General features: G+C 46.8%; 1 protein-coding gene across 6 annotated transcripts; it reads left to right on the plus strand.

Annotated features, from left to right (window-relative positions):
* The first annotated feature begins 1,814 nt into the window (after positions 1–1,814).
* Positions 1,815–27,961, plus strand: LOC132446494 (pleckstrin homology domain-containing family A member 1-like). 6 transcript variants are annotated; one of them, XM_060036819.1, is made up of 13 exons: positions 1,822–1,965; positions 3,571–3,835; positions 5,816–5,872; positions 6,690–6,735; positions 7,435–7,532; positions 10,820–10,963; positions 11,942–12,079; positions 14,310–14,378; positions 18,328–18,392; positions 22,138–22,201; positions 22,529–22,618; positions 23,809–23,882; positions 26,297–27,961. In XM_060036819.1, exons 2-13 carry the CDS (start codon positions 3,695–3,697, stop codon positions 26,535–26,537), a joined length of 1,227 nt encoding a protein of 408 aa, XP_059892802.1. In that variant the 5' UTR covers positions 1,822–1,965; positions 3,571–3,694; the 3' UTR covers positions 26,538–27,961. The 6 variants fall into 6 exon arrangements, with proteins under 6 accessions (XP_059892801.1, XP_059892802.1, XP_059892804.1 ...); XM_060036821.1 differs by having other exon boundaries at positions 23,809–23,849; XM_060036818.1 differs by lacking the exon at positions 23,809–23,882 and having other exon boundaries at positions 1,815–1,965; positions 3,606–3,835.

The following is a 27,961-nucleotide window of genomic DNA, read 5'->3' on the forward strand; positions in this document are numbered from 1 at the left end:
TTGGGGTACCACCCGGTTCCTCCTGGCACTCCAACTCCCGCACTGACTCCGGTCCCCGAGCCCTGTCCGGTTCCTGAGCCCACTCCTCCTCTTCTTCCAGAGGGGGACCGGCCTCTGCTCCTGCCGGAGGGGGCCTGCCCTCCAGACCGTCCAGGGGAGGCACGCCCTCCGCTCCTGCCTGTGGGGTCCCGCCTTCCAGAGGGGGTCCGCCCTCTACCTGGCCTTCCTCCAGAGGGGACCCGCCTTCTAGAGGGGGTCCGCCCTCTACCTCGCTCTCCTCCAGAGGGGACCCGCCCTCTACCTCGCCCTCCTCCAGAGGGGACCTGCCCTCTACCTCGCCCTCCTCCAGAGTGGACCAGCCCTCTACCTTGCCTTCCTGAGGGGTCCCGCCTTCCTCCAGAGGGGGTCCGCCCTCTACCTAGCCTTCCTCCAGGGGGGACCAGCCCTCTACCTTGCCTTCCTGGGGGGTCCCGCCTTCCAGAGGGGGTCCACCCTCTACCTCGTCTTCCTCCAGAGGGGACCAGCCCTCTACCTTGCCTTCCTGAGGGGTCCCGCCTTCCAGAGGGTGTCCGCCCTCTACCTGGCCTTCCTCCAGAGGGTACCTGGCCATCCTCCAGAGGGGACCCGCCCTCTACCTGGCCTTCCTCCAGAGGGGACCCGCCGTCTACCTGGCCTTCCTCCAGAGGGGGCCCAGCCCTCTACCTGGCCTTCCTCCAGAGGGGACCCGCCCTCTACCTGGCCTTCCTCCAGAGGGGACCCGCCCTCTACCTGGCCTTCCTCCAGAGGGGACCCGCCCTCTACCTGGCCTTCCTCCAGAGGGGACCCGCCCTCTACCTGGCCTTCCTCCAGAGGGGACCCGCCCTCTACCTGGCCTTCCTCCAGAGGGGACCCGCCCTCTACCTGGCCTTCCTCCTGAGGGGACCCGCCCTCTACCTGGCCTTCCTCCTGAGGGGACCCGCCCTCTACCTCGCCTTCGCCGGCCTCCTGAAGGGTTCCGCCTTCGCCGCTGTGGGCCTTTAGAGGGGTTACCTTGCCGCTGCAGGCCTCCTGAGGGACTGAGCCCTCATCGTCCTTGCCGCCGGCCTCCTGAAGGGTTCCGCCTTCACTCTGCCTCTGCTTGCCCCCCAGGCCGTCCGCCTGAGGCTCCCTGCCATGCCCTGGGGCAGTTTTCTGGCTGCCCGCCTGACACCCCTCCGCTCTGCCCCAGTCCTTTTTTTTTTTTATTCCCTCCTGGCTCCCCTCCACCCACCCTATTTGGGTTTGACTTTCTTCGTGTTTTTTTTTTTGCTTGTCGTGGGTCGCCTGGGAGTCGACCCTTAAGGGATGGGGTACTGTCATGGTCTGTGTCGTGTTTTGGTGTGTTTCCCTCCTGTGTCGATTACTGCTCCCTCCCCTAATATGTCTCAGCTGTTCCTCGTTGCGTGTCTTGTGTTTGTTACTTAAGCCCTTGTCTTTCCTTTGTTCCTGGTGCTGTCATTGTGGTTAGTTCGTCCTGTGTGTTCTCAGTTGTCACCCGTGTTCCCTTGCTCCTTGCCTCTGCCTTTTGGCAGAAATAAAGTGCTGTTCTCCCTAAACCGTCTGCATCTGGGTCCTACCCGCCTGCACCGCTAACCGTAACATCATATTCACAAAAACAGCAATGAAATGCTTGAATCCCAGGCTACCTTCAACAACGTAATGATATAAAATGTATAAGAAAACCACAAGATAAGTCGCCTAAGACTTAAATAAACACAAAAGTAGTGCAAGCAGGTCGTGCAGGTCGCTGGTTTAGGAAATAGATGAGCAGGGCCTAGTCAACTACATTTCCCGTGATCCTTTGCGGAGATAGGAAGTGAAAGCCTCTCCTCGCCCTGCTCTCCTCCGGGTCGGTCTGTAGTCGCGGTGGAAATGGGCTGAAGCAACACTCGGCTCATCCACGCCAGACCCTAACGCCACATACAACTCCAGAAGAGCCCGACTATTGTGAGTATGACGCGCAGATCTCATGCTTTGGCCTCGTTTTTAAATAAGGATCGGAACGGGAATAAATGTCACACTATATGGTAAAAAAAACGCGTCAGGTTAACCAGATGTAACCAACAACTGACGAAGGGTCTGTGGCTACCAGGGCATACGGCGGTCGGTGTGATGGGCCTGGTAACATCATCGACTTTATTTATCATCTAGGATTGATTGCCGAGTAAAGTTGACACCTTTACGCGTCGCTCCACCTAGCCACCTCTCCAGGGCTTTCTTCTAGCTCGGAACAATAAGTCAGTGGAGCAGAGGCCTGGATTGTGACATTATGCCAGAATGATATGATTAGTGACATAGCCCAGCTATCCATACAGACATGCAGCGGGTGACTGTATAGGCCTTCTTCAGCCCAGCAGTAGAGTGCAGGGATGGTCTGGATGACCCTGGATTACCTATCAGCCCAGCAGACCAGTGGGGATGGTCTGGGTGACCTCTTTAGGGCGCAGGTCTGGTCTTAGTGACCCTGGGTGACCTCTTCAGCTGTCAACTATATCCTGCCTTATATCCGCCATTATCATCATGCCTGATGTAAAACAAGTGTAGTAAGAATAGCAGCCCAGACACATTCCGACATACTGACGATACCTACAGACAAAAGTTTTCTGTGAGGTTTAAAAAATATACATGTGCAATCGTAACTCATGATAATAGCACATTGAAAATGCAACTTGTCTGAGCATGGTATTGCCAATAGAGGCTTACACAGTTGTGTGTGTGTGCTGGAGGCAGTAAGTGTCAGTATTTGCCCAGCTGTGACATCACACTACAGGAATGCTTGAGGTGAAACCCACACACACGCACACGCAAACACACATGCGCATTTTAATACAAATCTAATTGTTATGGTTTGTCATTGAGGAACACAAACTGATACTTCCATTTATGACCTTTGTCTGTCTGTCACCAGCCAGTCTGTATGTGTGGGCATGTGCTGCTGGTTGACATAGAGGCTGTGTGTTTATGTCTCCATCTCCGAGCAAAACGTACCATCGTACTGCCATCCATCATCGGACCCTAACCCAAAATAATATCTTTGTAGACCTGTAATTGAAACGTGTAGACCTGTACCTTGACCTGTATCCTGACCTGTACGCAGACCTGTATGTAGACCTGTATCAAGACCTGGCTAGACCTGTATGTAGACCTGTACGTAGAACTGTAGTATCTAGATCTGTACACAGACCTGTATGTAGACCTGTATCTAGGCCTATACGTAGACCTTTAGACCTGTATCTAGGCCTGTATCTAGACCTATACGTAGACCTGTATGTAGACCTGTATGTAGACCTTTAGACCTGTATCTAGACCTATACGTAGACCTGTATGTAGACCTGTATGTAGACCTTTAGACTTGTATCTAGGCCTGTATCTAGACCTATACATAGACCTGTATGTAGACCCTTACGTAGACCTGATGACCTGTATCTAGACCTGTACGTAGAACTGTACGTAGAAGCTTTGATTTTATGATTCTTTGTCCTTATTTGGTCATGTTGTATTTTATCTGGTTGTGCCTCGTCCCCTAGTGGCTGATGCCCCCCGGTCCCCTAGCGGCTGTCCCCTGGTGATGCCCCCCGGTCCCCTAGTGGCTGTCCCCTGGTGATGCCCCCTGGTCCCCTAGTGGCTGTCCCCTGGTGATGCCCCCCGGTGCGAGGGAGCTGGGAAGGCCGGCGCCATGCCGTACGTGGATCGGTCCAACCGCATCTGTGGGTTCCTGGACGTCGAGGAGAACGAGGGCAGCGGCCGCTTCTTGCGGCGATACTTCATCCTGGACACACAGCAGGGCAGCCTGCTCTGGTACATGGACAACCCGCAGGTTAGATACCCAAACACACACACACTCACCCCCACATTAGTGTAACGTAATGTGGGTTGTCATTATGTGTATTTCGTCTCGGTTGCGGGTAGCGGGGCTCTGGAGGGAGACCATCGCGGTCAACAATCGCGGGCAACAATCCCTTTCAGCTCCATGTTCAGTCTACTTCAGATTGATGTGGAAGTGGAAGAGGCAGAGACGTCGGAGAACCCGACGCAGTCGTTTGAGATTCATAATATCGTCTGGAGGCGCACACAGTTTTTGGCCGTTATAATATATATTATATGATATAGATATCGTATAATATGATATTATGTGTAGATGTAAATAGAGCTCCAGGACTGCCGCTGGAGCACCCAGAGTGTTCTAGAATATTTACAGAACACGGCCAAAAGCTGTGTGCGCCTCTCCATTGCGATACATCCACTGTAAACACGAGTGCATGGTACCGTGGCCGCAAGCTGCTCAGGGCCAAACCCCCAACCTCCACCTTGACCCGCCTCAAAAAATGGCATGTTTGTGGAAAGCATATTTTGGGACTGGCTTGTAGTTTCTGTAATTCTGCACCAAGTCTGAATTTCTTGAAGGTATTCAAGTACTGTATTAGGGGCCCACTAACAGGTAAATAAACCGGCCAATAGTTGAATACTAAATGAAGGTAAATAACTATTGACCAGATGTTTCCTTGACAACACTGAAACAATCTGCTCAAAGATAAGAGAAAAATTTTTTTACTTGAATTGATTAGGTCGATAAATAAGCAATGGCGTTATTGATGAAAGTACCTTATTGCTGTAGGTAACTGTGGATTACGCAGAATATACCACTCTGAGGTTGAATAACACTCTAAGGTTTATTTACCACTCTATGATGGAATATACCACTCTGAGGTTGAATATACCAGTCCGAGGTTGAATATACCCATCCGAGGTTGAATTTGCAACTCTGAGATGGAATATACCTATCTGAGGTTGAGTGTGTGTGTGTGTGTGTGTGTGTGTGTGTGTGTGTGTGTGTGTGTGTGTGTGTGTGTGTGTGTGTGTGTGTGTGTGTGTGTGTGTGTGTGTGTGTGTGTGTGTGTGTGTGTGTGTGTGTGTGTGTGTGTGTGTGTGTGTGTGTGTGTGTGTGTGTCAATTAGCGGTGCTGTTATAATGTCAATGGTACTACAGGGACCTCTTTTGCTGATAAACGTTGAGATGTTGGTTCCACTGTGGACCCCCACAACGTACAGATCATTTATTACACTTTGTTCTCATCTGCTGTTCGTTTCTATTCTTTTTTCTACACTTCCTGTCTCTCCCATTCTCTTCCTCTTGTCTTCTATTCTTGGTCTCTCTTCTTTGCTCTTCTCCCCTGGTCCCTCCCGTCCACTTCTCTGTTCTTTGCTTCTCTCTTTCTCTAATCTACTCCCTTCCTTTCTTCCTCTCATCTCCTCTCCGCTCCTCATCTCCTCTCCTCTTCTCCCTTCCTCCTTTCCTCTTCTCCTCTCAACTCCTCTCCTCCCCTAGCATCCTCATCTCCTCTACTCTTCTCCTCCCCTACTCCTCTCAAGTCCTCCCGGCTTAGCCTCCTTATCCCCGCTCCTCTTCTCCTCTCAACTCCCCTCCTCTTCTCCTGTCAACTCCTCTCCTTCCCCATCCTCCTCCCCTCCTCCCCCCTCTAGCCTCCTCCTCTCTCGTCTCTCCTCGTCTCCCTCAGCTCTGCTCAGCCTCTCCATACCTGTATTGGGCCGTGTTCAAGTATTTAACAGCATCAACTTAAAACTATAAATCAATTCAAATCAGAACTATATGTCCATTTCCCAAAGTTTTCCCTAAACCATCTGTACTTTTGGATTTGGACTTATGAGTCTCATTTATTTACGTTGTATACATCCCAATAGGTTTTGAGAGTATATACTTTTATATACTTTTGCCTGCTGGGTGATTATGCATCATAGCGTTGTATTATGTACTGAGTTCTTTTTTTTTCTTTTGCTAGAATCTGCCCATAGGAGCAGAGAATGTGGGCTCGCTGAAACTCACCTATATCTCCAAGGTTAGCAGCACTCCCACACACATGCACGCAGAGCGCATACAACCACACACACGCACACATGTAGACCCACACACATGCACGCAGAGCACACACGCGCACGCACGCGCGCACACAGTCTCCAGAAAATTACCTGATTCGTGTCAACTGTTGCAACTATCCTGATTAGTTGCAACATCCAATCCCTTCAGGTAAGCTCATTCTACTATTCTGCACTACGGATGAAAAGGTTTGTCGGGGTAAACGGTTCCGGTACAGCTATCTTTGTCGTCAGGTGTTGCTATCTAGTCAAAACTTGAGATGTCCTTGATTAGTGTGGTTCCGGTACGGCTATGTTTGTCGTCTAAGGCAGGTATTGCTATCTAGTCAAAACTTTTGAGTAGTTTATACTGTACTATACTGTTTTTACGAATAAACACACCGCTTCACAGCTACCATGCTACCAACGATCTCAATGTTCATAACATCCAAAGCTGTCGCTTCTGGAATGAACCGGTGAGATCTTATACGGTTCTGCAACATTGACAAAGAATGTTAGCATTATGATGATAGGGCTTAGGTATGTGTTGTGCCCGAAACAGAGTGCTATTGTCATCTATTTATGGCGAAGACAATGGTACAAGAGTTCATCCATGTGATTCTCTCACCATGTACAACACTTCTCTAGTGTCAATTGACCTCTGTGCCTACTTCTGCTCTTCTCTCTCTCTTCTTCTTTTCATCTCCCTTTCATCTTTGAATCCACCTCTATATCTATTTTTCTGATCTCTCTCTGTCTCTCTCTCTCTCTCTTCCCCCCCCCCCCCCCCCCCACCACCAGGTCAGCGATGCCACCAAGTTGCGTCCGAAGGCGGAGTTCTGTTTCGGTAAGCTCGGCCCCATTTAGCTTCTCAAGGTCCGATTATTTCTAGTGTCTGATTCTCACCCGTGTGTTTAACGCATCCCTATTTGTGGAAACCAATCTTTGGCTTCTGATTTGCGGGATAAAAAATTCTCTCAAAAATTCTTTCTCTTCCCTCATCCTTTCCTTCCCTTCCTCTCTTCCCTGCCCCTCTGGCCGGCCGTGTTTCCGCTGGGATGTCGGAGGGCTTTTCTCCCGGTGCTAACAGTAGCGTAGCGGTCTGCCAGTTAACAGAATTTTACAGTAGTTGCTCGATGCTCAATAGCAGGAAACAGTTCACTGATGGGGGGGGGGGGGGGGGGGGGGGAGTGCACGTATTTGTGTGAGAGTGGAAGTGTGTATGTGTTTGTGCGTGCATGGTCAGGATATTACTGACCCAATTGAAACCTGGAGCCTCTATGTCCCCCTCCCCCGCATTGTACTGGTTCACACACACACACACACACACACACACACACACACACACACACACACACACACACACACACACACACACACACACACACACACACACACACACACACACACACACACACTTATTTATAGCTTACGTTTTGCATGCATGGCTTGTTGTTCCATCTGTTATTGCTCTCTCTCTCTCTCTCTCTCTCTCTCTCTCTCTCTCTCTCTCTCTCTCTCTCTCTCTCTCTCTCTCTCTCTCTAGTTATTAATGCAGGAATGAGGAAGATCTACCTGCAGGCCAATGACCAGCAGGATCTGGTGGAGTGGATCAGTGTGCTGAACAAAGCAACCAAGATCACTGTGAGCACATATACACATTCATATGCATACAGTATATACACAGACATGCATACACACATCCAGATACATGCATACACACACACATATATATATATATATATATATGTATATACATTTACACATTAATATTCACACACACATACATATATACACATTCATAATATGCATATCATCATCATCATCATCGCCTTTTACCCCTACTGGGGTTTAGGCCGTCAACAAGGGTTCTCCAAGCATCCCGGTCCTGCGATAACTTCTCCAGCTGTCCCCACGTGTAGCCCATCCGCTTGGTGTCTGCCTCCACCTCTCTGCGCCAGGAACTTCATGGTCGTCCTCTCTTCCTTTTTCCTTGGGGGTTCCACTTCAAAGATTGCCTTGTTACATTTGAGGCGGGTTTGCGGAGAGTATGTCCTATCCATCTCCAACGTCTTTTGATGATCTCTTCCTCAGCAGGTCGCTGGTTGGTTCTTTGCCACAGATCTTTGTTACTGATGGTGTCGGGCCAGTGGATACGGAGTATTTGTCTAAGGCAGTTATTGATGAAGGTTTGGATTTTGTTTATGGTGCGCACAGTGGTTCTCCATGTTTCGGCTCCGTACAGCAGAACTGACTTTACATTGGTGTTGAAGATCCGGATCTTTGTTGTGATGGCCAGGTCCCTTGAACTCCAGATGTTCTTAAGTTGGATGAATGCTCTTCTGGCCTTGCCAGTCCTAACGCGTACATCGGCATCAGTTCCGCCCTGTTTGTCAACAATGCTGCCTAGGTAGGTGAACTCCTCCACCTCCTCAAGTGCCCCACCCTCCAGACTGATGGGCGAAGTATCGGCAGCATTCACCCTTAAAATCTTGCTCTTCCCCCTGTGGATGCTTAAACCGAGGCGAGCTGAGTGCGATGGTGTTGGTCTTATCCTGCATCTGCTGTTGGGTATGGGAGAGAAGGGCCAGGTCATCTGCAAAATCAAGGTCGTCTAGCTGTGTCCACATCATCCACTGTATGCCATTTCTCTTATCTTCTGTGGATTGCTTCATTACCCAATCTATCGCCAGGAGGAAGAGAAATGGTGACATCAGGCATCCCTGCCTTACTCCTGTGTGTACTTGGAAGGCGTCCGTGAGTTGCCCTATGTGGATCACCCTGCAGACCATCCCTCCGTAGGACTTTTGGATGATGTGGGTGAGCTTCTCTGGAACTCCATGATGTCTGAGCAGCTTCCAGAGTGTTTTTCTATCTAAGCTGTCAAAGGCCTTCTCATAATCAATAAAGTTCACATACAGAGGTGAGTTCCACTCCAGTGACTGCTCTAGGATGATGCGCAGGGTTGCAATCTGATCTATACATGATCTATCCTTGCGGAAGCCAGCCTATTGGTCTCTGAGCTGGAGATCAACAGCATCTATCATCCTGTCCAATATGATTCTGTTGAAAATTTTACTTGGGATGGATTGCAGTGTAACACCTCTGTAGTTTGCACATTTACTTAAGTCACCTTTCTTCGGTATCTTGGTGAGGTGTCCCTCCTTCCATTCCGTTGGGATGTACTCCTCTTCCCAGATCTTCTTGAAGAGAGGTTGTAGGATCTCTTCCATGGTCTGCGAGTCGGCTTTCATTGCCTCTGCTGGGATACCATCGGGACCTGGGGTCTTGTTGTTCCTAAGCTTCTTTATGGCCTCGCGGATCTCTTCCTTTGTGGGTGCATTACAGTTTATTGGTAGATCTTTGTCTGCTTGTTGGATGTCTGGTGGGTCCTTTGGGGTTGGTCTGTTGAGCAGCTCCTCAAAATATTATATATCTTCTTTTCTGTCCTTCCTCTCCAGGGATAGGCTTCCCCTCCTTATCTTTTACAGGTCTTTCTGATTTACTAAACTTTCCTGCAAGCTTTTTGGTGGTGGCATACAGGTCTCTCCAGTTTCTGTGCTTGACTGCCTCTTCTGCCTCTCTAGCTAGGGTGTCTATGTATTTTTTCTTGTCGGTTTTGATGCTTTTCTTTACTCTGTTGTTTGCATCCGAGTACTCTTTTTGTGCTCTTGCTTTTTCTGCCCTGGTGCGGCTGTTATTCATTGCTGCCTTCTTTCTTTTCCTCTCCTCAACCTTTGCCAGTGACTCTGTTGATATCCACTCTTTGTTGTGATATTTCCGTGGTCCAAGTGTTTCCTTACATGTTGTGATCACTGCTTCTTTCACCGCCTTCCATGTTTCATCGATGTTTGTGTCTTTTTCGGTCAGTTCTTGTAATGCTTGAAACCTATTCTTCTGTGTGTGAGCTTGAATTCTTCTCTCTTCAATGGGTCCTGTAGAAGTGCTGTGTTGATTGTCTGTCTCTGATTCCTATCCCCGGTCCAGTTTCTCTTAAGCTTCAGTTTCATCTTTGCAATCAGCAAATGGTGGTCCGATGCGACATCCGCTCCTCTTCTGACACATACATCTTGGACGGACCTTCGGAACTTCTTTGTGATGCACACATGGTCTATCTGATTCTCAGTGGAGAGGTCAGGTGAGATCCAAGTGGCTTTGTGTATCCGTTTGTGCGGAAAGACACTTCCTCCTATGACCAAGCTGTTGGTGGCACATAGGTCAGCAAATCTCTCTCCGTTTTCATTCATCTCTCCTATACCATGTTTTCCCATGATCTCCTCGTATCCCTTGTTATCACTTCCAATTTTTGCATTGAAGTCTCCCATGGCGATGTTGATGTCTCTTGCAGGATAATTCTGGATTATGGCTTGTAGTCTGTTGTAGAACTGCTCCTTGTCTTCCTCTTCACTGTCGTTGGTAGGGGCGTAGCATTGGATGATGTTGATGCTTATTTATATATGCATATACACACATATATATATATATATATGCATTTACAAAACTTGATATACATAGACACACACACACACACACACACACACACACACACACACGCGCACACACACATAAACGCACACGTACATAAACACACAAACCCATATCAACACAGATATTTTTCTTATTATGTTACGTTAGGAACCTTTTGTGTTAGCATTTAAACGAAATGTCTTCTCAAAAGACCACATAACGATGGTCCTCAACAGTGTTTCTTACCAACCCTTAAGTCCTCTGCAGTGTGCCTCTCTTACGGTCACACGTTCCAATCCCACGGAAGTGGGTTAGGTATAAATGGCACCGGAGGCTTCCAAAGCTCATGCCTCTCCCCGTCAACCACCGAGGAGTTGGTAACTCCTCGGACAACCACTTAATAGTGACCTGCAATCCTTAACCCGTTCCTCTGTGTGTGGTGCATTGGGGGACATCTCTTCAAGGTACCAAAGTCAGGCGAGAGCCACGCCCCCCAGCCCCAGATCCAGAGCCACGGAGAAACCCCCCAGGACCTGCTGGGTGCCATGAAGCAGGTGTCGTACAAGACGGAGATCATAGGAGGGGTCCCAATCATCACCGCCACACAGGTACCCCCCCCCCCCCCCCAACAGAGTCCCCTGTCCACTCATCCAAACCACCGCTCTGCTCCTTGATAACACACACCTACAAACACTGCAGGTGGCATCTGTAGAGAACACACTTAAGTCAGAAATCCTAAAGTCAGGAGGTTAAAGAAAGCGATGCAAACGCATCTAGATCCACTGTCTGCAGAACCAGACGTATGTTCTCTCTTATCTCTTTACTGAAGCAGCCCCACTTGCACACCACAGAGCATTCAAGCCTTTTTAATACCCCATATAGGCAGTCATGATGACCTTAGGATTTATTTGACCTTGGTTGTGTAGCATGCGGCCACTATAGGTCTGCACCTCTCCTGTATCTCCTGGCCCTTCAGAGGCTAAGGGTTAGAGGGTCCTGTGTCTCCTGGCCCTTCAGAGGCCCCTCATTGAGGCCACTGAAGACCTCGGAGTTGTCTTGCGCACACAAGCAGACACTTAAAAAGGCATCAAGGCAGAAACCCTCTCCTTGACTTCCCTCGGCCTCTCCTGCATCTCTGCGGGAGTCCGTCTGCTCGAGGCAGCAGTAGCTGCAATTGTTTCCTGACGGCAGGCCCTCACCTGTCCTTTCTGAGCCTGTGCAGCCTGAGCCTGTGCAGTCAGCGCTGGAATGCAAACCTCATGGATGCCATATCAGCGTCCTTGTCCAGATGTTTAAGAGAGACACACTCCCTTCTGAACCCTCCCTCCTTCTCCATCTCTTGTTCTTCCTCTTCTCCTCGTGTCACGTTCTCAGAAGTAATACGCAGGAGCTCTAGAGGAGGTCTCTGGTGGTTTTGAAGCGTGTTACTGGTATGCTCCTGCGGACATATATGTTCATGCATTCTTTGTGTGTGTGTGTGCGTGTGTTTGTTTGTGTGTTTTTGTTTGTGTGTGTGTGTGCGTGTGTCTGTGTGTGTTTGTACGTGTGCGCGTGTCTGTGTGCGTGTGTGTTTTTGTGTGCGTTAGGAACAAGGGGAGGGGCATAATGGGGCGGAGCGAGGAGGGAGGAGGCGGGGCCAGAACCAGCTTCCCTTCTTTTTGTCCAGAGGGGCTCAGGACCAGGCCCTCATCAAGGCGGGCTTCTGTGTAAAACAGGGAGCAGTGGTCAGTACACACACACACATACTGTGACACACGCACACACACACGGTCACACACACACACAGTCAAATACACACACATGCACGAACGCACGCGTGCGCCTACAAACACACGGTGACAAACACGCACGCACACACACAAAATGTACACAGTCAAATATACTGGACACACACACAGTAACTAACTATCTTACTACTATAATAGCAGGCCTGTCGCACCAGTTACTCATGTGTGTGCATGTGCCAAGCAGCCTGCAGCTCACAGACAGCACGCGCAAATGCATAGATACACCGCAAGCACATACATACACACCGCATACATACACCGCACCCACACGCACATGTGCACGAACATACGTGGAAACACACACACACACGCACGCACACACGCGCACACACCGCACGTCAAGACAAAGGCAGTGACACATGCACGGAAGCGCACGCACACACAAGCATGCGCACACAAAGTACGTCAAGACAAAGGCAGCGATACACTCGCCGATCTAAGATGTTATGTTTTGAAACAACGGCTCCGCCATAGACACACGCGCAGGTAAGAACACACACGCACGTGCACACACCGCAGTGACACTCGCCCTTAACCATAACGGCTCCGCCATCGACACAAGCGCAGGTTAGAACGAACACGCAAGCACCGCAGCGACACTCGCCCAGGTAAGACGTTATGTTTTTAAACATAGCTGCCCCGCCATCGACACTAGCGCCCAGGTAAGAACACACCCACGCACGCACGCACACACACCGCAGCGACACACTCGGCCAGGTAAGACATTATGTTTTTAAACATAACGGCTCCGCCGTCGACAAACTCTCCCAGGTAACACGTTCTGTCTATAGACTGTAGAAATTGTGATAAAAGCAGGGAAGAGACAATTTCTCACCTCGACAAGCAAGGTCTTTCATTTTGTCATATAAAATCTGTTAAATTCAAACATCACACCGACCGGCATATCAACACATAAGACACGTGATCTTAAAGAGACAGTGTCCCTATTACACAGAACGAAAACATGTCAATAACACAGTATGGTGAATTATGTCTATAGAGTCCACCATGTATATTACCCTTCTCCTGACTGACAGTTTTAGTTGTTTTATTTTTATTTTTTTGTTTTGTGTGTATGCTATGTGTGACTGTAGGCTACTGCTGCTTGTCTTGGCCTGACATTTGTACTCTTGAATAATCCTACCCCTGAGGCCGCGTTCACATCTAGCGTTTTTTGTAATAGGGAAAAGTTGAGCCGACAGTTTTTTCAACAAAAAAAAAAGCTGGCAGCGTTTTTTGTCCTATAAGCGCCGAGAGCGTTTTTTCTATCGCCTAGCAACGAACCCATTTTAGACCCGACGTTACTACGTATCCTGGCTAGTGCCCATTAGACATGTCGTAGATCTCGACATGTTCTGGAATTAAAACTATTAATCGCTCCACCGGCACTTTCCCGAGTGATTTGTCCGCCATTGTTTCTTGTTTTGACAGTTTCCTTCGTGACGAAGTGTCAATGTTCCGCTTGTGATTGGTCAGTTGCCCAAAAGACGCATGACGTCGGCCGCTTTCTTCCTGAAAGTTGAACTTTTTTCAATGCTACGTATGGCAGAAAAAAACGCTGGGAGAGGCGTTTAAAGAAACGGCCGTGACTTTATCCAGAAACGCTCTGCTCCATAGGAAAATAATGTCAAACAAGCGCTGGCAGATTTAAAAAAAACGCTAGATGTGAACACGGCCTAAGGTAGTATTTTCTCCTTAGGAAATGTAAATTACCTTATATGTGAATGAGGAGTAGAAAGTCTGTATTTCTCACACCACTTCAGTGTTCAGCCTGTTGCCTTTTGTTGGCCGTGCTTTTTTAGGGTAATTTGCGGTGAACAATTGTTTACGTTGTAAAATAATAGGCAAAATGTTAATATATTATGCGCTCTGAAATTCTTTACATTATCGGCTGGGGTTTCCACAGTATTGCTATGGGTTTAATTACAGACAGAGGTTGAGCGCGCACAACTCGCTCGCGAAACCTCTAGTATAACTAATTAACTAAATACATACAACAATACACTCAAACCTCTGCAAGCAAGTAGACTTCAGGTGTGCAGTAGTTCTCAAGTTGTTCTGAATAGATCACTAGATACTATGACCCGTCAGTTAGAATGACTTGCGTCATGTTTTGATATGATATGTGTCATTCTCTGATCTTCCTCATGACCCTCCTCTTCCTCAGATGAAGAACTGGAAGAGAAGGTACTTCATGCTGGACGAGAATGCCGTCAGCTACTTCAAATCTGACCTGGTGAGACAGGGAGACGCGTGCGCACAGGCACAGGCACACAGACAACACACACACGCCACACGCACACCCAAACGCATACACGCAGTTGATTTGACCATTATACTTAAAGGGGACCTATTATGCTTTTTCGACTTTTATGACCTAAAAGTTGTTATAATGATTGATAGTCATGTTTAACCATACTAAAGTGTCAAATAATGACGTACATGCATTTCGACGTATTCCCTGCTGACAGTCTGGGGTGGCTGTGCAGAGCGCTAAACACTCGGGACAACGTTTGCGATTCACTTGTTCACATTTCCGGGAAATCATCTACGTAGATGCACTCCTGCCGCACCCCCATATGCCTGGTCAAACTGCCCGCTCACGCGCTTCAAGGAAGGTAACCAATCACAACGGAGTTGGGTTGGCAGGATGGGGGCGAGGGGGCGGAGAAGGACGAAACCGAGCGTTGAAAGAGAATGCTGAAAGCCCCAGATGAGAGGAAGAGTTTCCCGAAAATCGACATCGTTTTTTGTGTATGGTTAAACATGACTATCAATCCTATAACAACGTTTATAGGTCATAAAAGTCGAAAAAGCTTAATAGGTCCCCTTTAACACATTCTCAACATACCATCCCAAGCCCTACCCCCAAACAGTGATCTCAAAGCACCATGTTGGATCAATACTTTCTCTTTATTCAGTGGATGCTGACCAAAGGTATAGATATTAGGGTTGTTACTGTATGTATTCATATACAGTGAGACAGCATTACCTCTGTTCATCACATTTAGGATGGTCTAATGTACCCTTTGCCAAAGGGCATATGAAATGAGGCATTGAAGCAGTCTTCCTTAGTGTGTAGCGTGTTAAACCAGCTCTCATCATGGCTGGTCCTTCCATACTTAATTTCCCTCAGTTAGGAACTTCCCGGATAAAGAAAGGATATTTTACCGGAGCCCATGACCCTGCTTCGGACCCCTAACATTTATCTGAGGATATATTGTGAAACCCATCATGAGCGAGGATGTTTGTCGTGCTGCGTTGCACACACGCCCTGCAGTGGCTCGTCTGGACTCGTGAAGACGTGCGCTCTGGCATTCCTTCACCGATGCAGAGAGGCAGCGCGTGCGTGTGCGTGTGCGTGCGCGCGTGTGTGCGTGTGTGTGGTTCAAATTTCATGCGTGTGTGTGTGTTTGTGTGGGGTTCCTATCTCATCTGTGTGTTTGTGTGTGGTTCCTGTCATCAGTGTGTGTGTGTGTGTGGTTCCTATTTCGTCTCAGGGTTAGTGTGTGTGTGGTTCCTATCTTTTCTCAGGCTAGTGTGTGTGTGTGGGGGACGGGGGACGGTCCTATCTCATCTCAGTGTAAGTGTGTGTATTACTTCTACATCTTATGTCGAAGTGGGATTGACTGTCTTACTAACATCATTGCCTTAGGCCTGGGCATGCACATGCGTGCACGTGCACGTGTTTGTCAAGTGCGCTCAAGCCTGCTGCATTATGGGCCGCAGGGCTGCTGGCTCCGCCTTATACCCACAGGTGTGTTGCTTCATGGCTGTCTGAGCAGTTCATAACATTGCATTATTGCGATTGATTTTAAAATGTTTAGCTACCCTTGCCTACACCCAAATTTAGGATTTAGTTTGTAATCAGTAAGACAGGTTAACAAGCAAAGCAACGCAGGCGCGCTGGAATTGAAAGCACAGCGACGCCACCGATATAGAATGACGAGTTGGAGCTTGGCAAAGGCAACTATGTTATTACGTCAACAAATCGATATATATCTTATACATTCTTCTTGAAAATATCGATATGAGTTTTGGTCCATCTCGCCCAGCCCTAATACATATACAGAGCTGCCTTTTCCATTGATAGGGTGCAGAGTTATTTTCCTTTTGCTGCTAGTGGCTTTTTAAGGATCAGTTACCTGCTGCACAGTGCTGTTGTGAGGAGGATGTTATGTGGTGGAGCCTGTTGAGACAAGAGGTACACAGGGTTTAGAACAGGCTGCTTGGTGTGTTTTAGGCATTTTTCTCTTTTTGGTTCCATTCATCTATCTGCTTCTGAATATTGTCAAAACCGTGTTTGAAGAAAAATCAATAAACAAGAACATATCTCTCATATCTTAACCTAGCATGATTAATTTTACATTTTTGGGTGAAAGGTCATTTGATCAATGTATAATGTACGCTTCTAAATGTTACACTCATTCTAATGTTTTCAGTAATGCTCCTGAAAGAAAATAAGGCTTTACTTCAATGAGTCCAGTAACGCGTTTGGTTTCTGTTGCCTTAGGTCTGATACAGCTTTCGTTTCTCCTCCTCCTCTATATGAAGGTATTATTGTAGCAAAAGTTTTTAGCACCTGTAACTGCAGAATTTGAATGCGTACACTAAAGTCACAGTAAATTTGAAGTCGTATATATTTATTTTGCATGTGTACTCTAAAGTCACATATGTGTAACAGTACATTTGTGGTCGTAAATATTTTTTATACCATTGTAAACACAAAATAGGGTCTACGAGTACACAAATCTGTGTTACAGGTGCACAAATCCTTTTGCTACAATTATTGCAGCGCAGTTGGTGCAAAACACATTCGCACACCCGTGTTTCATAATCTGAGAACATGCCCAAAAGGTGTGCATTCGTAAACTCAAATTGGAACTAATGCATCAGAAGTTGCACATCTGTGAACGCTATGTTAATTCAGCATTTTAATGAGCAAGCACAAATCCATTTTACAACTGCTCGAATCTGCTCCTGCAAGTCTCAGCTCTGGGTTTTTTTGCAGGTTGTTTTGCACCACGTCTAGGTGGTAAATGTGTAGCAAAAGTATTCGTGGGTATCCTACATTATGTTATATGAAATGACTTAGTTCAAGTGAATTCTCCCCAAAGTATTGCATTAACATTTCTGAACTTATGTTATGGCGACCATTAAAATACATTGAAGGACATTATTTCTTGTATTGTATGTTTTTAAATGGACCTTGAGTCTAATAATAAAAGGTGGATGATGATGATGATGATGATTTGCGGCATGTTAATGAAATACTTTGAGGGGAATTCACTTGAACTAAGTCATTTCATTTAACGTAATGTAGGATACCCACCTCCGTTCAGTAGGACGCCCTCTTCACTTCTCCAGAAAGAAACGTATCCCGCGCTGAGTATGCTGCGATCTTTATAGCTCCATGGCTGGCACGCGGTGGGTCCCAGTATAATTTGAGAAATGCATCCCTGCCGGCGATTTTCATTGGATTAGGAATGGGCGGGACTATTTTGTCCAGCTCACGGACGCTCTGGCATCTACGGATACGAATACTTTTGCTACACATTTACCACCTAGACGTGGTGCAAAACAACCTGCAAAAAAAAACACAGCTGAGACTTGCAGGAGCGGATTCGAGCAGTTGTAAAATGGATTTGTGCTCACTCATTAAAATGCTGAATTAACATAGCGTTCACAGATGTGCAACTTCTGATGCATTAGTTCAAATTTGGGTTTACGAATGCACACCTTTTGGGCATGTTCTCAGATTATGAAACACGGGTGTGCGAATGTGTTTTGCACCAACTGCGCTGCAATAATTGTAGCAAAAGGATTTGTGCACCTGTAACACAGATTTACGTACTAGTAGACCCTATTTTGTGTTTACAATGGTATAAAAAATATTTACGACTACAAATGTACTGTTACACATTTGTGACTTTAGAGTACACATGCAAAATAAATATATACGACTTCAAATTTACTGTGACTTTAGTGTACGCATTTAAATTCTGCAGTTACAGGTGCTAAAGACTTTAGCTACAATAATACCTTCATACTCTGACACCTCCTTTTTTGCTTTTCTCCTCTCTCCTCTCCCCTCCCCTCTCCCCTGCTCCTCCTCTCCCCCGCTCCTCCTCTCCTTTCTCCTCTCCCCTCCCCTTTCCCCTGCTCCTTCTCTCCTCTCTCCTCAGGACAGGGAGCCGTTGAAGGTGATACCCCTGAAGGAGGTGCACAAAGTGCAGGAGTGCAAACAGAGGTCAGCTACTCCTGTCTGTCTGTCTGTCTGTCTGTCTGTCTGTCTGTCTGTCTGTCTGTCTGTCTGTCTGTCTGTCTGTCTGTCTGTCTGTCTGCCTGCCTGCCTGCCTGCCTGCCTGCCTGCCTGCCTGCCTGCCCGCCCGTCCGTCTTCATGTCTGTCCGTCCTTCCCTCCGTCCGTCCCCATTCCTGTGTGTATGTTGCATTTATTGGTAGCCTACAAGTTGGATACAATAAAAACTACAAACATGGAGATTTGTTTATAACCTTGATGACTGTTAGCGACTAATCTTTTACGTTTTAATCAAGCTAATAACTCCATAAAACATCCATATATATGAGTGCTATATGTTTAAATAAGTAAGGTATCTTAGGGCCCTATGAAATCCGTTTTATTTTTTTCCAAATTCCTTTTTATTTTTTTCCAAATTCCGTTTTTTCCGTTTTAATTTTCATGAATTCCGTTTTTTTCACTTAAAGCAATTTAAATCATCAAAACGAGTGTCAAATAAGTGCAAACGAATACAATTCTTACAATTTAATCAGATAGAAGACTACATTTATTAAAACATCCCAACATTGCACTGTTTTTAGTGCTTCAAATAAAAACAACATGACAAAAATAATAAAGTGCTTATAAACTATTTTTTTATAAACTCAAATTGTGGTTTGAAGGGGCGTGCCCTGGCTACGGCGTTCATTGTTTTTTATATGGATTTTGGACTTCAAATGGTCATCGCACGTATCTTTGCGTTTCCAATCGATATTATGTTGACATATTCTACAAAACAGCTGATCACCTGAGTGATAGAAGTGTTTTGGATATTGTTCGGCTCCAAGGGCGTCAGTTCGTCTTTAGAAGTGGTGGGGACAATAACCATAAGCTTGAGTGTGGTTTGAAAAGTCCTGGGTACCCTTATGTAAGCTATTCATCCATTCAACGCTGCATTACAATATGCTCTACAGTGTATTGTGAGGTGTTGAAAATCCAACAATAAACGTTGAAAACCACAGTTGGTAATTTGGCTTGTTTTGCAAAACGGCGTTGGAAACATCAGGGTATTGGCTCGGGATATGTAATACTAATACACACAGGACAAAGAACAGTGTTGGCAATTTAACACTTATCTTGACATCAACAAAGTTTACCAGACAAGCAATGCCAGACTGTAAAGGGGGTACGAAAGGAAACGAGGTACTGAGCATCAGCCTTTTAAAGACGAGCAAGGGCTGCTGGTGGCATATGTTATGCTGCATAAAAAAATAAAAAAAGCGCCCAGAGGAGAATTGCATCTGCCAAATCCTGACCACCAGTAAACACTTGCGAAGGACCAATGTAGACTTCACTCGTTACAACATCATAAGCAAATTGCCCGCAAATAAAATCCCCTACAGTTTAGGATAATCACACAGGTTATGCAAGAACATATTTATGTCAGGATAGGCCTACCAGGCTCCAAGTCGTCACATATCTCAATCAGACAAAACAACTATAACCACATTGGCATAGCAATCGCACCGTGTGTAGCTGCTACTAGCTGCAATCTATGTATACAATGCATACTAGCTGGAGCACCAACCAGAATCAGATCACAATCGCTTAGGACCGTGGGTAACCTTTGGCCAGGTCATCACAAGCAAACAGAACCAGCAGCAAAGTTTACGTGAACCAATTTCTTACCTTATGTGGCCCTCCACATTCAGGCTAGATTATGTATCCATATCGTTATCCAGTGTCACAAACATGCTTTTTACAGGAAGCAAAAGGACCGGCTATTTTCTGAATAAAATGTCAATTTTGGCTGTCTGTCTTGAAACTTCTTCAGTGTGTTCACACCAAACGCGATGGGGCGACAAGATCCCATACAAAGTTAACGTAGAGACGGGTATCGGGCGAATTTTTTGATTTGTTTTGATTTGTCGTGCCACACTTTCGCCGTGCACAGGCGAGCGCGTTCTCGAGGATTTGTGGCGCGACAAATTCGCTCAAGTTGAAATATTTCAACTTTGACGCGAATTTTGCGTGATGATAGCCAATCAGCGTTCAACAGCGTGGCCACTGAGTGACATGTGTAACATAACAGCCAATCAGCATTCAACTGTCAAACTCAGTGCAGTGCAGTCCGGAGTGAACTGCAGCATGGAGGAGAAAGTGATTGTTGCCGTTTGCGACTCTCGGAGCTCTATATATAATAGTATATAATATAATATAATTGTATCGATCTACCGGTCGATCTTCGTTCCAATCCTCACCTATGGTCATGAGGGTTGGGTGATGACCGAAAGGACGAGATCGCGGGTACAAGCGGCCGAGATGAGTTTTCTCAGAAGGGTGGCTGGCGTCTCCCTTAGGGATAGGGTGAGAAGCTCAGCCATCCGTGAGGAACTCGGATTAGAGCCGCTGCTCCTTTACTTAGAAAGGAGTCAGCTGGGTGGTAAGGATGCCCACTGGGAGCCTCCTTTGGGAGGTGTTTCAGGCACGTCCAGTGGGGAGGAGACCTCGGGGAAGACCCAGGACTAGGTGGAGAGATTATATCTCAACACTGGCCTGGGAACGCCTCGGGATCCCCCCGTTAGAGCTGGTCAATGTGGCCCGGGAAAGGGAAGTCTGGGGCCCCCTGCTTGAGCTGCTCCCCCCGCGACCCGACCCCGGATAAGCGGATGAAGATGAGATGAGATATAATTGTATATATAATATCACGGCCAAAAGCTCTGTGCGCCTCCGGATGGCCGTAGCGCGGGGAGCTCTCATAGGGATTGGGCTTCTCGGGGTTTGTTTACCGGCGTTGCTATGGGATCCGGTCTTGTGTGTTCCAACGGTTTATTAGGTAGGCCAATCTAATAAATGATGTCTTCATGCTTGCCTATCGCATGATTTTAGACTCGACGATTTCGGTTGAGTATGCAGGGATTTTTTCAGTCGTAATTGGTTTGCACATTTTTAAAAGTGGTGGGGACAAAATTCGTATTTTAAATACTGGGGGGGACATGTCCCCCCCGTAATCGACGCCTATGTTCGGCTCTGAATTTGGGGGTTAGAACCGAATTACGGGCGCTTCAACTTCTTCTTCGGCTACTTGTTAGGAGCGGGAGCGGGACCTATTGTTTGCATTCCCGCCACCTAGGCTGGAGTGGTGGACCGGGGATTTTTTTTTACATTATTGTGGGAGTGACTGCTAAACATTCAGTAATGTCACCTGTGTTGTTTCCCTTTTCCCTCGAAACTGAATTTCACCAAAATAATGGCGAATTCCGCTGTATTCCGCTGCATATTGTAAATGTGACTTGTGATGTGCCTTGTCCCTGTTACATGTTATATGTGCTGCAGAACAGGAACCTGCTGGAAATCAGTTATTTTACTGAGATAGGCCCGTTTTAAATTTAAATATTAGCCACATTTTAATACTTTCCTGTATAATTTAAAAAATAAATATAAATAAATAAAAATAATTATCAGTAGATTCCGTTTTTATTGTCCAATTCCGTGATTCCGTCCGCGTTTTCGTTATAGCGGAAATCATAGGGCCCTAGTATCTGTATGTTGACTGATTTAGCTTGAGCATTTCATGCTGAAAATCTCACTTTTATATGTTACCTTATGGCTGAGAGACCTCACTGATGAAAGACTTAACCATTAGCAGTTCTGAGTGCTTTTTATTCTTCCTATATTCCCAGGTCGGACATATGATCAAACGGGGATTTGCTCTGTGAATTGACCAAACCTTTTGTTTGTTTGATTCTTCTCAGTGATTTGATGATGAGGGACAACCTGTTTGAGGTGGTTACCCAATCACGGACCTTCTACGTACAGGTGAATGTTCTGATAGGCTGAATTCTTTCATTCCTTTTCTTCTGATTGGACCTCACCTCAATGATATGTGTCCACATTCAGTGTCAATAGTTTTGGATAAACACCTAATCAGTGAAAAGACTGTGGCTTTACATCTTAAAACTATTGGGCCTTTTTTGCTGCTTTCGTGTTGCCCTGTCTCTCTCATCTTGTTTTTGGTCAGGTTGAACTAGCTTAGAGGTTGAGATTATTCTCCAGAGGTTGATTAACGCAATAATTTTTTGCATCTAAAAATGTATTTTAAATACGAATTTTGAAGATCTATCTGTCTCTCTGTCTCTCTCGCAGTCGGACAGTCCAGAGGACATGCACAGCTGGATCAAGGCTATCTCAGGGGCTATTGTGGCTCAGAGGGGCCCCGGGCGCTCGGCCGCTACAGTGAGTACACCTCCCAGACCTGAGGGCCCCTTAATATCAGCGACCCAACCTGGACCCAACCTGGTCTCACAGGAATCCGTGAAATTACCGCGGACGCTTAACTCAAAATCTGTGGAATCATCACGGAAAAACGCCAATTTCCGTGATATGGCCACGGATTTTGCTCCAATGCAAGTCATGCGCTGTGGTCATCAGAAGGAAGAGGAAGTCATTTGACAGGGTGTCATTTGGCCCCTGAGTGTGGGTCAAAACAACAGCCATCACAGATGTGTGTTGTTCTTTTCTTTTTTTTTATCAATACTATTTTAACATTGCGGTAGAAAAATATATTTATTAGTAATTAGCTGCACAACAAATCTTCTAGAAAACCACTGGATTCATCTCTCAGTAATAAGTGGCCCAGTGGGCTGACATCAGAACACCGGTAGATTAAGCATAAACCGTTTTGTTTTTTCTTGAGGGTAAGGGGCAGAGCAGGTGTTGCCCCCAGACATGTCGGAGTTGTGCTTGGGTGCGTGTGGGGACAGCTGGTTTATCGGGGTGATTATGGCCCAATGCACCCTCTTTGTTTTTAAAGGGTGCAGCCTTAACCAGCCAAGACTGCTTCACCCAGCCATCCCCAGCCACACTCCATAACAACAACAACATAACGTGATCATAACAGGGATATCTCAGGATACTACGATATAACTTCATATCACCGAGAACAAATAACAAACACCTAATGTCTATTTACCTTCACCCAGTGTTACGGAATGTGCATGAACCTGTTGCCATATTTGATATTGTTTATTTTGCATTATTTCAGCTTTTCTTTTTCCCAGGTATAAATTCCCATACCTGTTGTGGTTGTGTCATTCTGATGATGACATCAGAGGTTTGGTTTCTTTTCTACACAATAAGGACCATGTCATTTGTCCACATAACTCGACCACACACCACACACCCCCAGCACCTCTCTCTCCCCGTCTCTACCCTCCACACAAAGGAGCCTCTCCCCCTATATTTGTCTCTCTATCCTCATCTGTCCCGAAACTTTCTCCTCCCTCCCTTTTGTTTTTAAATCACAAAGTACCATTCTGAAAGGAAGACTTGGCTCCAAAATGGAGTTCAGCTCCAACATGGAGGCCGCGCGGGGCCTGAAGACACTTCATTCTTTGAGACTGAGCTTTGCACTGTGTTGTTTTCAGATACGTCAGGCAAGGAGGCTGTCCAGCCCTTGTATTGAGAGGTATACCACGATCTACAGTGGGGAATGCCGCACGTATGTGACCCCGCCCCGACCCCTCTATACCTCCCCTCGTTCTAGTTTAACTAGCCCCGCCCCTACTGACCCAGCTAGCTCACAACCCAGCACCCGCAGTTGCATGCTCACCTGCCAGGCCCTAGCTCCTGCACCTCTATTTGTATCTGTGTTGAGCCAGCAGCTCCAGAACCCTGGAAGCACTGGCCCCGTCAGAACCAGAGGTCCTCTTTGGTCTTTTGATTGACCAAGGTTAACTCTGAGCACCGTTCTAATGCTCGGTTTCTAAGTACTAGGATCTCACAGGAAACCATTAACAGTTGGCTAAAGTTTATATTTTAGTTCCATCCACTGACCATCACCGTCCCAACTATGCTAGCTATATTAGCATTAGCATACCTAAACACTCGTCCATGGTAGAACCGGCCAAGACCATCATTGTACTTTTAAGTTATTGATCTTGATCATAGAGTTATGTTCTATTGACATGCCCTGTCCACAGATGCTTCCAATCAACAGTCGCTTATGCTTGTGTGCTCATCGTTAGCTTCCTGTTAGCAGCAAAACATCATCCTCCATAAGCCATATCCCAAAACCGGCCTCCGTCCAGACGCTACAGGCCTAAGGTTGAGACCTGAATCGAATCGGACCCTTTCTAACCACCTGGCTACGACTGCTATGATCTCCTTGAGAAAGACAGTCACCATATCATAGCTCCACATCATAGCCCTCCCAATCTACTCATTTATTTTAGTATTGTCGCTATACCCAAAGGTACAGGCTTATGAACATGCAGCTAGCTCTCTTGTCTTACTGTTTGTCTGTCTGCTGGTCTGTTTGTTTACCATTTGGTTTGTTGGTCTCTGTCCGTCAGTTTATATTGGTACTTTTAAACATTTCAGTCCCACGCAATATGCGTAAAAATTAACCTAAACCGTGCTGATACTTTGCAACTCCAAGCCACCTCTTTTGCATATTATATCTGGCTTCTAATAACAATAATATCTGATAGTCATCCAAACACCCCCTGTACTCCACTGCTCACATATGGCAAATATTTCTGTTTGTATTGTGAGAGACTAACTGTGTATCTTTTGTGAGAGTGTGACTCTGAAATAATAACTTTCCCTGAACTGTCCCCGCTTGCCACTTCCTCCAACCGCTGCTCATCGCCCAATCGTGTGCCTTGTTGCTTCTGTGCTTCCTGAGCAACCACTTGGCAATGGCAGTGCTACTGTTTTGTGTACATGTCACTCAAAATGGGCCATCACACACAAAATATTGCTTTTCCCCTGCACCCTCCACTACAACGTTTTTAAATGCAATGCTTGAAAAGAGCCCTCCGAGAGCTTGTTAGTACCGTCAGAACATGTTTGCCTGCATTGAACATGCTAGCTATGTTAATAGCATGTCCCCATAGGCACACAGGTCCTAGAGCTCTGCCACACTTGACATCATCGTCACGCTCCTTAAGAGACGTCAAGGCGCCTCCCTCATGGCCTACCGCAGTAAAACATATTTCAAAATGCTTGTGCTCTGAGCTCTCGAGGAACACTGCACGTTACCATGATGATGTTTCCAAGGCAACATGCGAAACCAGTCCATGCCGCACTGTTCCCCAAGAAGTTGGACATGCAAACTTATTTTATTGGCCCAATTTATTAACTGTTTTCCTTTCCGGCCACTGCACCTGGTTTAACCGCTAAGACAAAAACCTGACATCTTCCCTTTGTCTTCTCTTCTCCTCGACTCCTCGAATGTCACTTCAAACGGGGAGAAACAAAACATCCTCCAAATCTTTCCTCTCACTATGCAGATAATTGGCCACTCCTTCAGTGCTTAAGGAGGAATAAGAGTGGGTCTCTGCTGAAGGAGCGTTCAGCTGTGGCAAATTTGGGTCTAGGCTGTTACATACAGGCTGTTACAGACAGGCTGTTTCAGACTGGCTGTAAGGTGCCAAGACATGTTTTGTCGGTCAGGTTTGAGATGTGGTGTGACGGCTAAAGATTAGCTTGCCCTCTACAGACCTATTCAGTCTTACCCATGCCTAATGGGTCTGATTTTCAAACCCTCAAACCCTTACCATTCGGCTACCGTCCATACATCCAGTCATTGCTCCGTTCCCATGGCAACTCATCAATTAATCGATCATCTAACCGTACATTATTCCACTCATATACCAATTGTGTCATCTATCCATCCCAACTTCAACCAATCTGTCCTACTTTGAACAAATATTTTCCCTTTTTGTCAAAATTGTCCTTTTTGCTCATTTCTGTCATTATCCCCTTCTTACCTCCCCCTGCCTTCAACCTCCCTCCCTCCCTCCCTCCCTCCTCCTCCCCCTCTCTTTTTATTCCTCTCTCCTATTTTCCTCTCCACCCCCCCCCCCCCCTCTCTCTCTCTCTCGCTCTTGCTCTCTCTCCACTCTCTAGGACCCCGGACCGGCCCAACCCCCTGATGCGGAGCCACACCTCCCACAGTGCGCCGCCACCCCAGCGGACGCTGAGCCTGACGCTGGACACATCCCCCACGGCGCCGGGCCACTTCCTGGGCCTGTTGCCGTGGCGGCTGAGCGGCGTGGGGACGGGTGCGGCCACGGCGATGGCCCTGATGCGGGCCCCGGCGCACTCCCGCCTCTCGCTGCAGGAGACGCGGCGGCGCTCGGGCAAGTGAGCGAGGAGCGGGAGGGGTCGCCGTGGAAACGCCGCAGCAAGGAGCCCGAGTCCACGGCGGGCGCTGGCGAGCGGCTGAAGAACTACAACGCCGAGGAGTCCGACGTTAAGACGAGCCTGGTCTGACGTCGCCCTGACAACCACCACGGGGCCACACACACACACACACACACACACACACACACACACACACACACACACACACACACACACACACACACACACACACACACACACACACACACACACACACACACACACACACACACACACACACACACACTGTGGGGCACCATCAGATAAGTTGTGATTCTTCGACACACACGTTCATGCCCAAAAGCCAAATGAATCCTCCCCTCCTCCTCTGTCGTTGCTCTTATTTATGACGTGTGCTGCTGCACCCGTCAGCGCTTCATCCGCGAAAAAGAAACTAGAAAAATGTATACTAAGAAAAGCAGAGGACTGCAAAGCATATTTCTATAGCCCAAACGCGGTGGCGCTGCCCTAACTGTGGTGACAATGGACGTGTCAGAGTATGAGTCAGTGACCTGGAGGTTGTCTCAGTCTGATCCATCCTGAGGAGGGCAGCAGTCTGAAGCAGCAGATTAGAGGTCGTCTCAGCCTGATCCACCCGGAGGAGGGCAGAAGCCTGGAGGTCTGATCCACTCTGAGGTGGGCAGCAGTCTTCACATCCTGTCGCTGTCTTTTCTAACGTTTCAGCCGAAATTTCAGAATGTAGGGCATATTTTTATCGACAATACACCTACCGTTGAGGCGGTAAAAAATAAAGAAAAGATGGTTGCCTAGCAACAGCTAGGACATAGCTTCTAGCAATAAAGAAAACTGTACAGATCTTCTTGAATTGAGTGTAGCCAGTGTCACCTATGTAGACGTTAAGGTAGGGAGGTTGATTGATTGGGCTAACGCCTCCATTATAGTGAGGTAGATCCCTGTAGCCTGTAGACGCTGGGTCTGTTGGTTTATACCACTCAGAGTCAGCGAGTAGTCCCTTGGTTATGGTGGGGTGTGTTTTTAATCTGTTGTACTTGTATTCCGGATTTGTGTTGTTTTTACTCACAATGTGAAAAAACAAAAGAACATTTAGGAAAGAATGTGAGTATATTTGTAAGTTACTGACCTTTATAGAAACGTGCATGAGTATGCACGGTAAATTCACTCTATTATTTCTTTCTCTCGCTCTCCCGTCTTTTGACGTCGTTCTGTTCTCCCGTTAGCTCTCCGTTTAACACAAGCTGTGTAAAAAGTGCCTGTACTGTTATTTACAATTGGACATTGGGATCATAAAATAAATGTAACATTTCTAGCCGTTCCATATGTGTGCTCAATGTTCTTAGAAAAAAATTGCAATCTTTTATTTATGTTTCAGGCTTGAAAATAAATATAAATAAAAATGACTTTTTACAA

This window comes from Gadus macrocephalus, chromosome 18 (genome assembly GCF_031168955.1).
Source record: "Gadus macrocephalus chromosome 18, ASM3116895v1".
Classification (NCBI taxonomy): domain Eukaryota; kingdom Metazoa; phylum Chordata; class Actinopteri; order Gadiformes; family Gadidae; genus Gadus; species Gadus macrocephalus.

Bases quoted from the DNA above. Each gene is read 5' to 3' on its own strand.
- LOC132446494 (XM_060036818.1), top strand. From the start codon at position 3,695: ATGCCGTACGTGGATCGGTCCAACCGCATCTGTGGGTTCCTGGACGTC. The intron at 14,379-18,327 runs GTGAGACAGGGA...CTCTCTCCTCAG, and splicing joins GCTACTTCAAATCTGACCTG to GACAGGGAGCCGTTGAAGGT. The intron at 18,393-22,137 runs GTCAGCTACTCC...GATTCTTCTCAG, and splicing joins GTGCAGGAGTGCAAACAGAG to TGATTTGATGATGAGGGACA.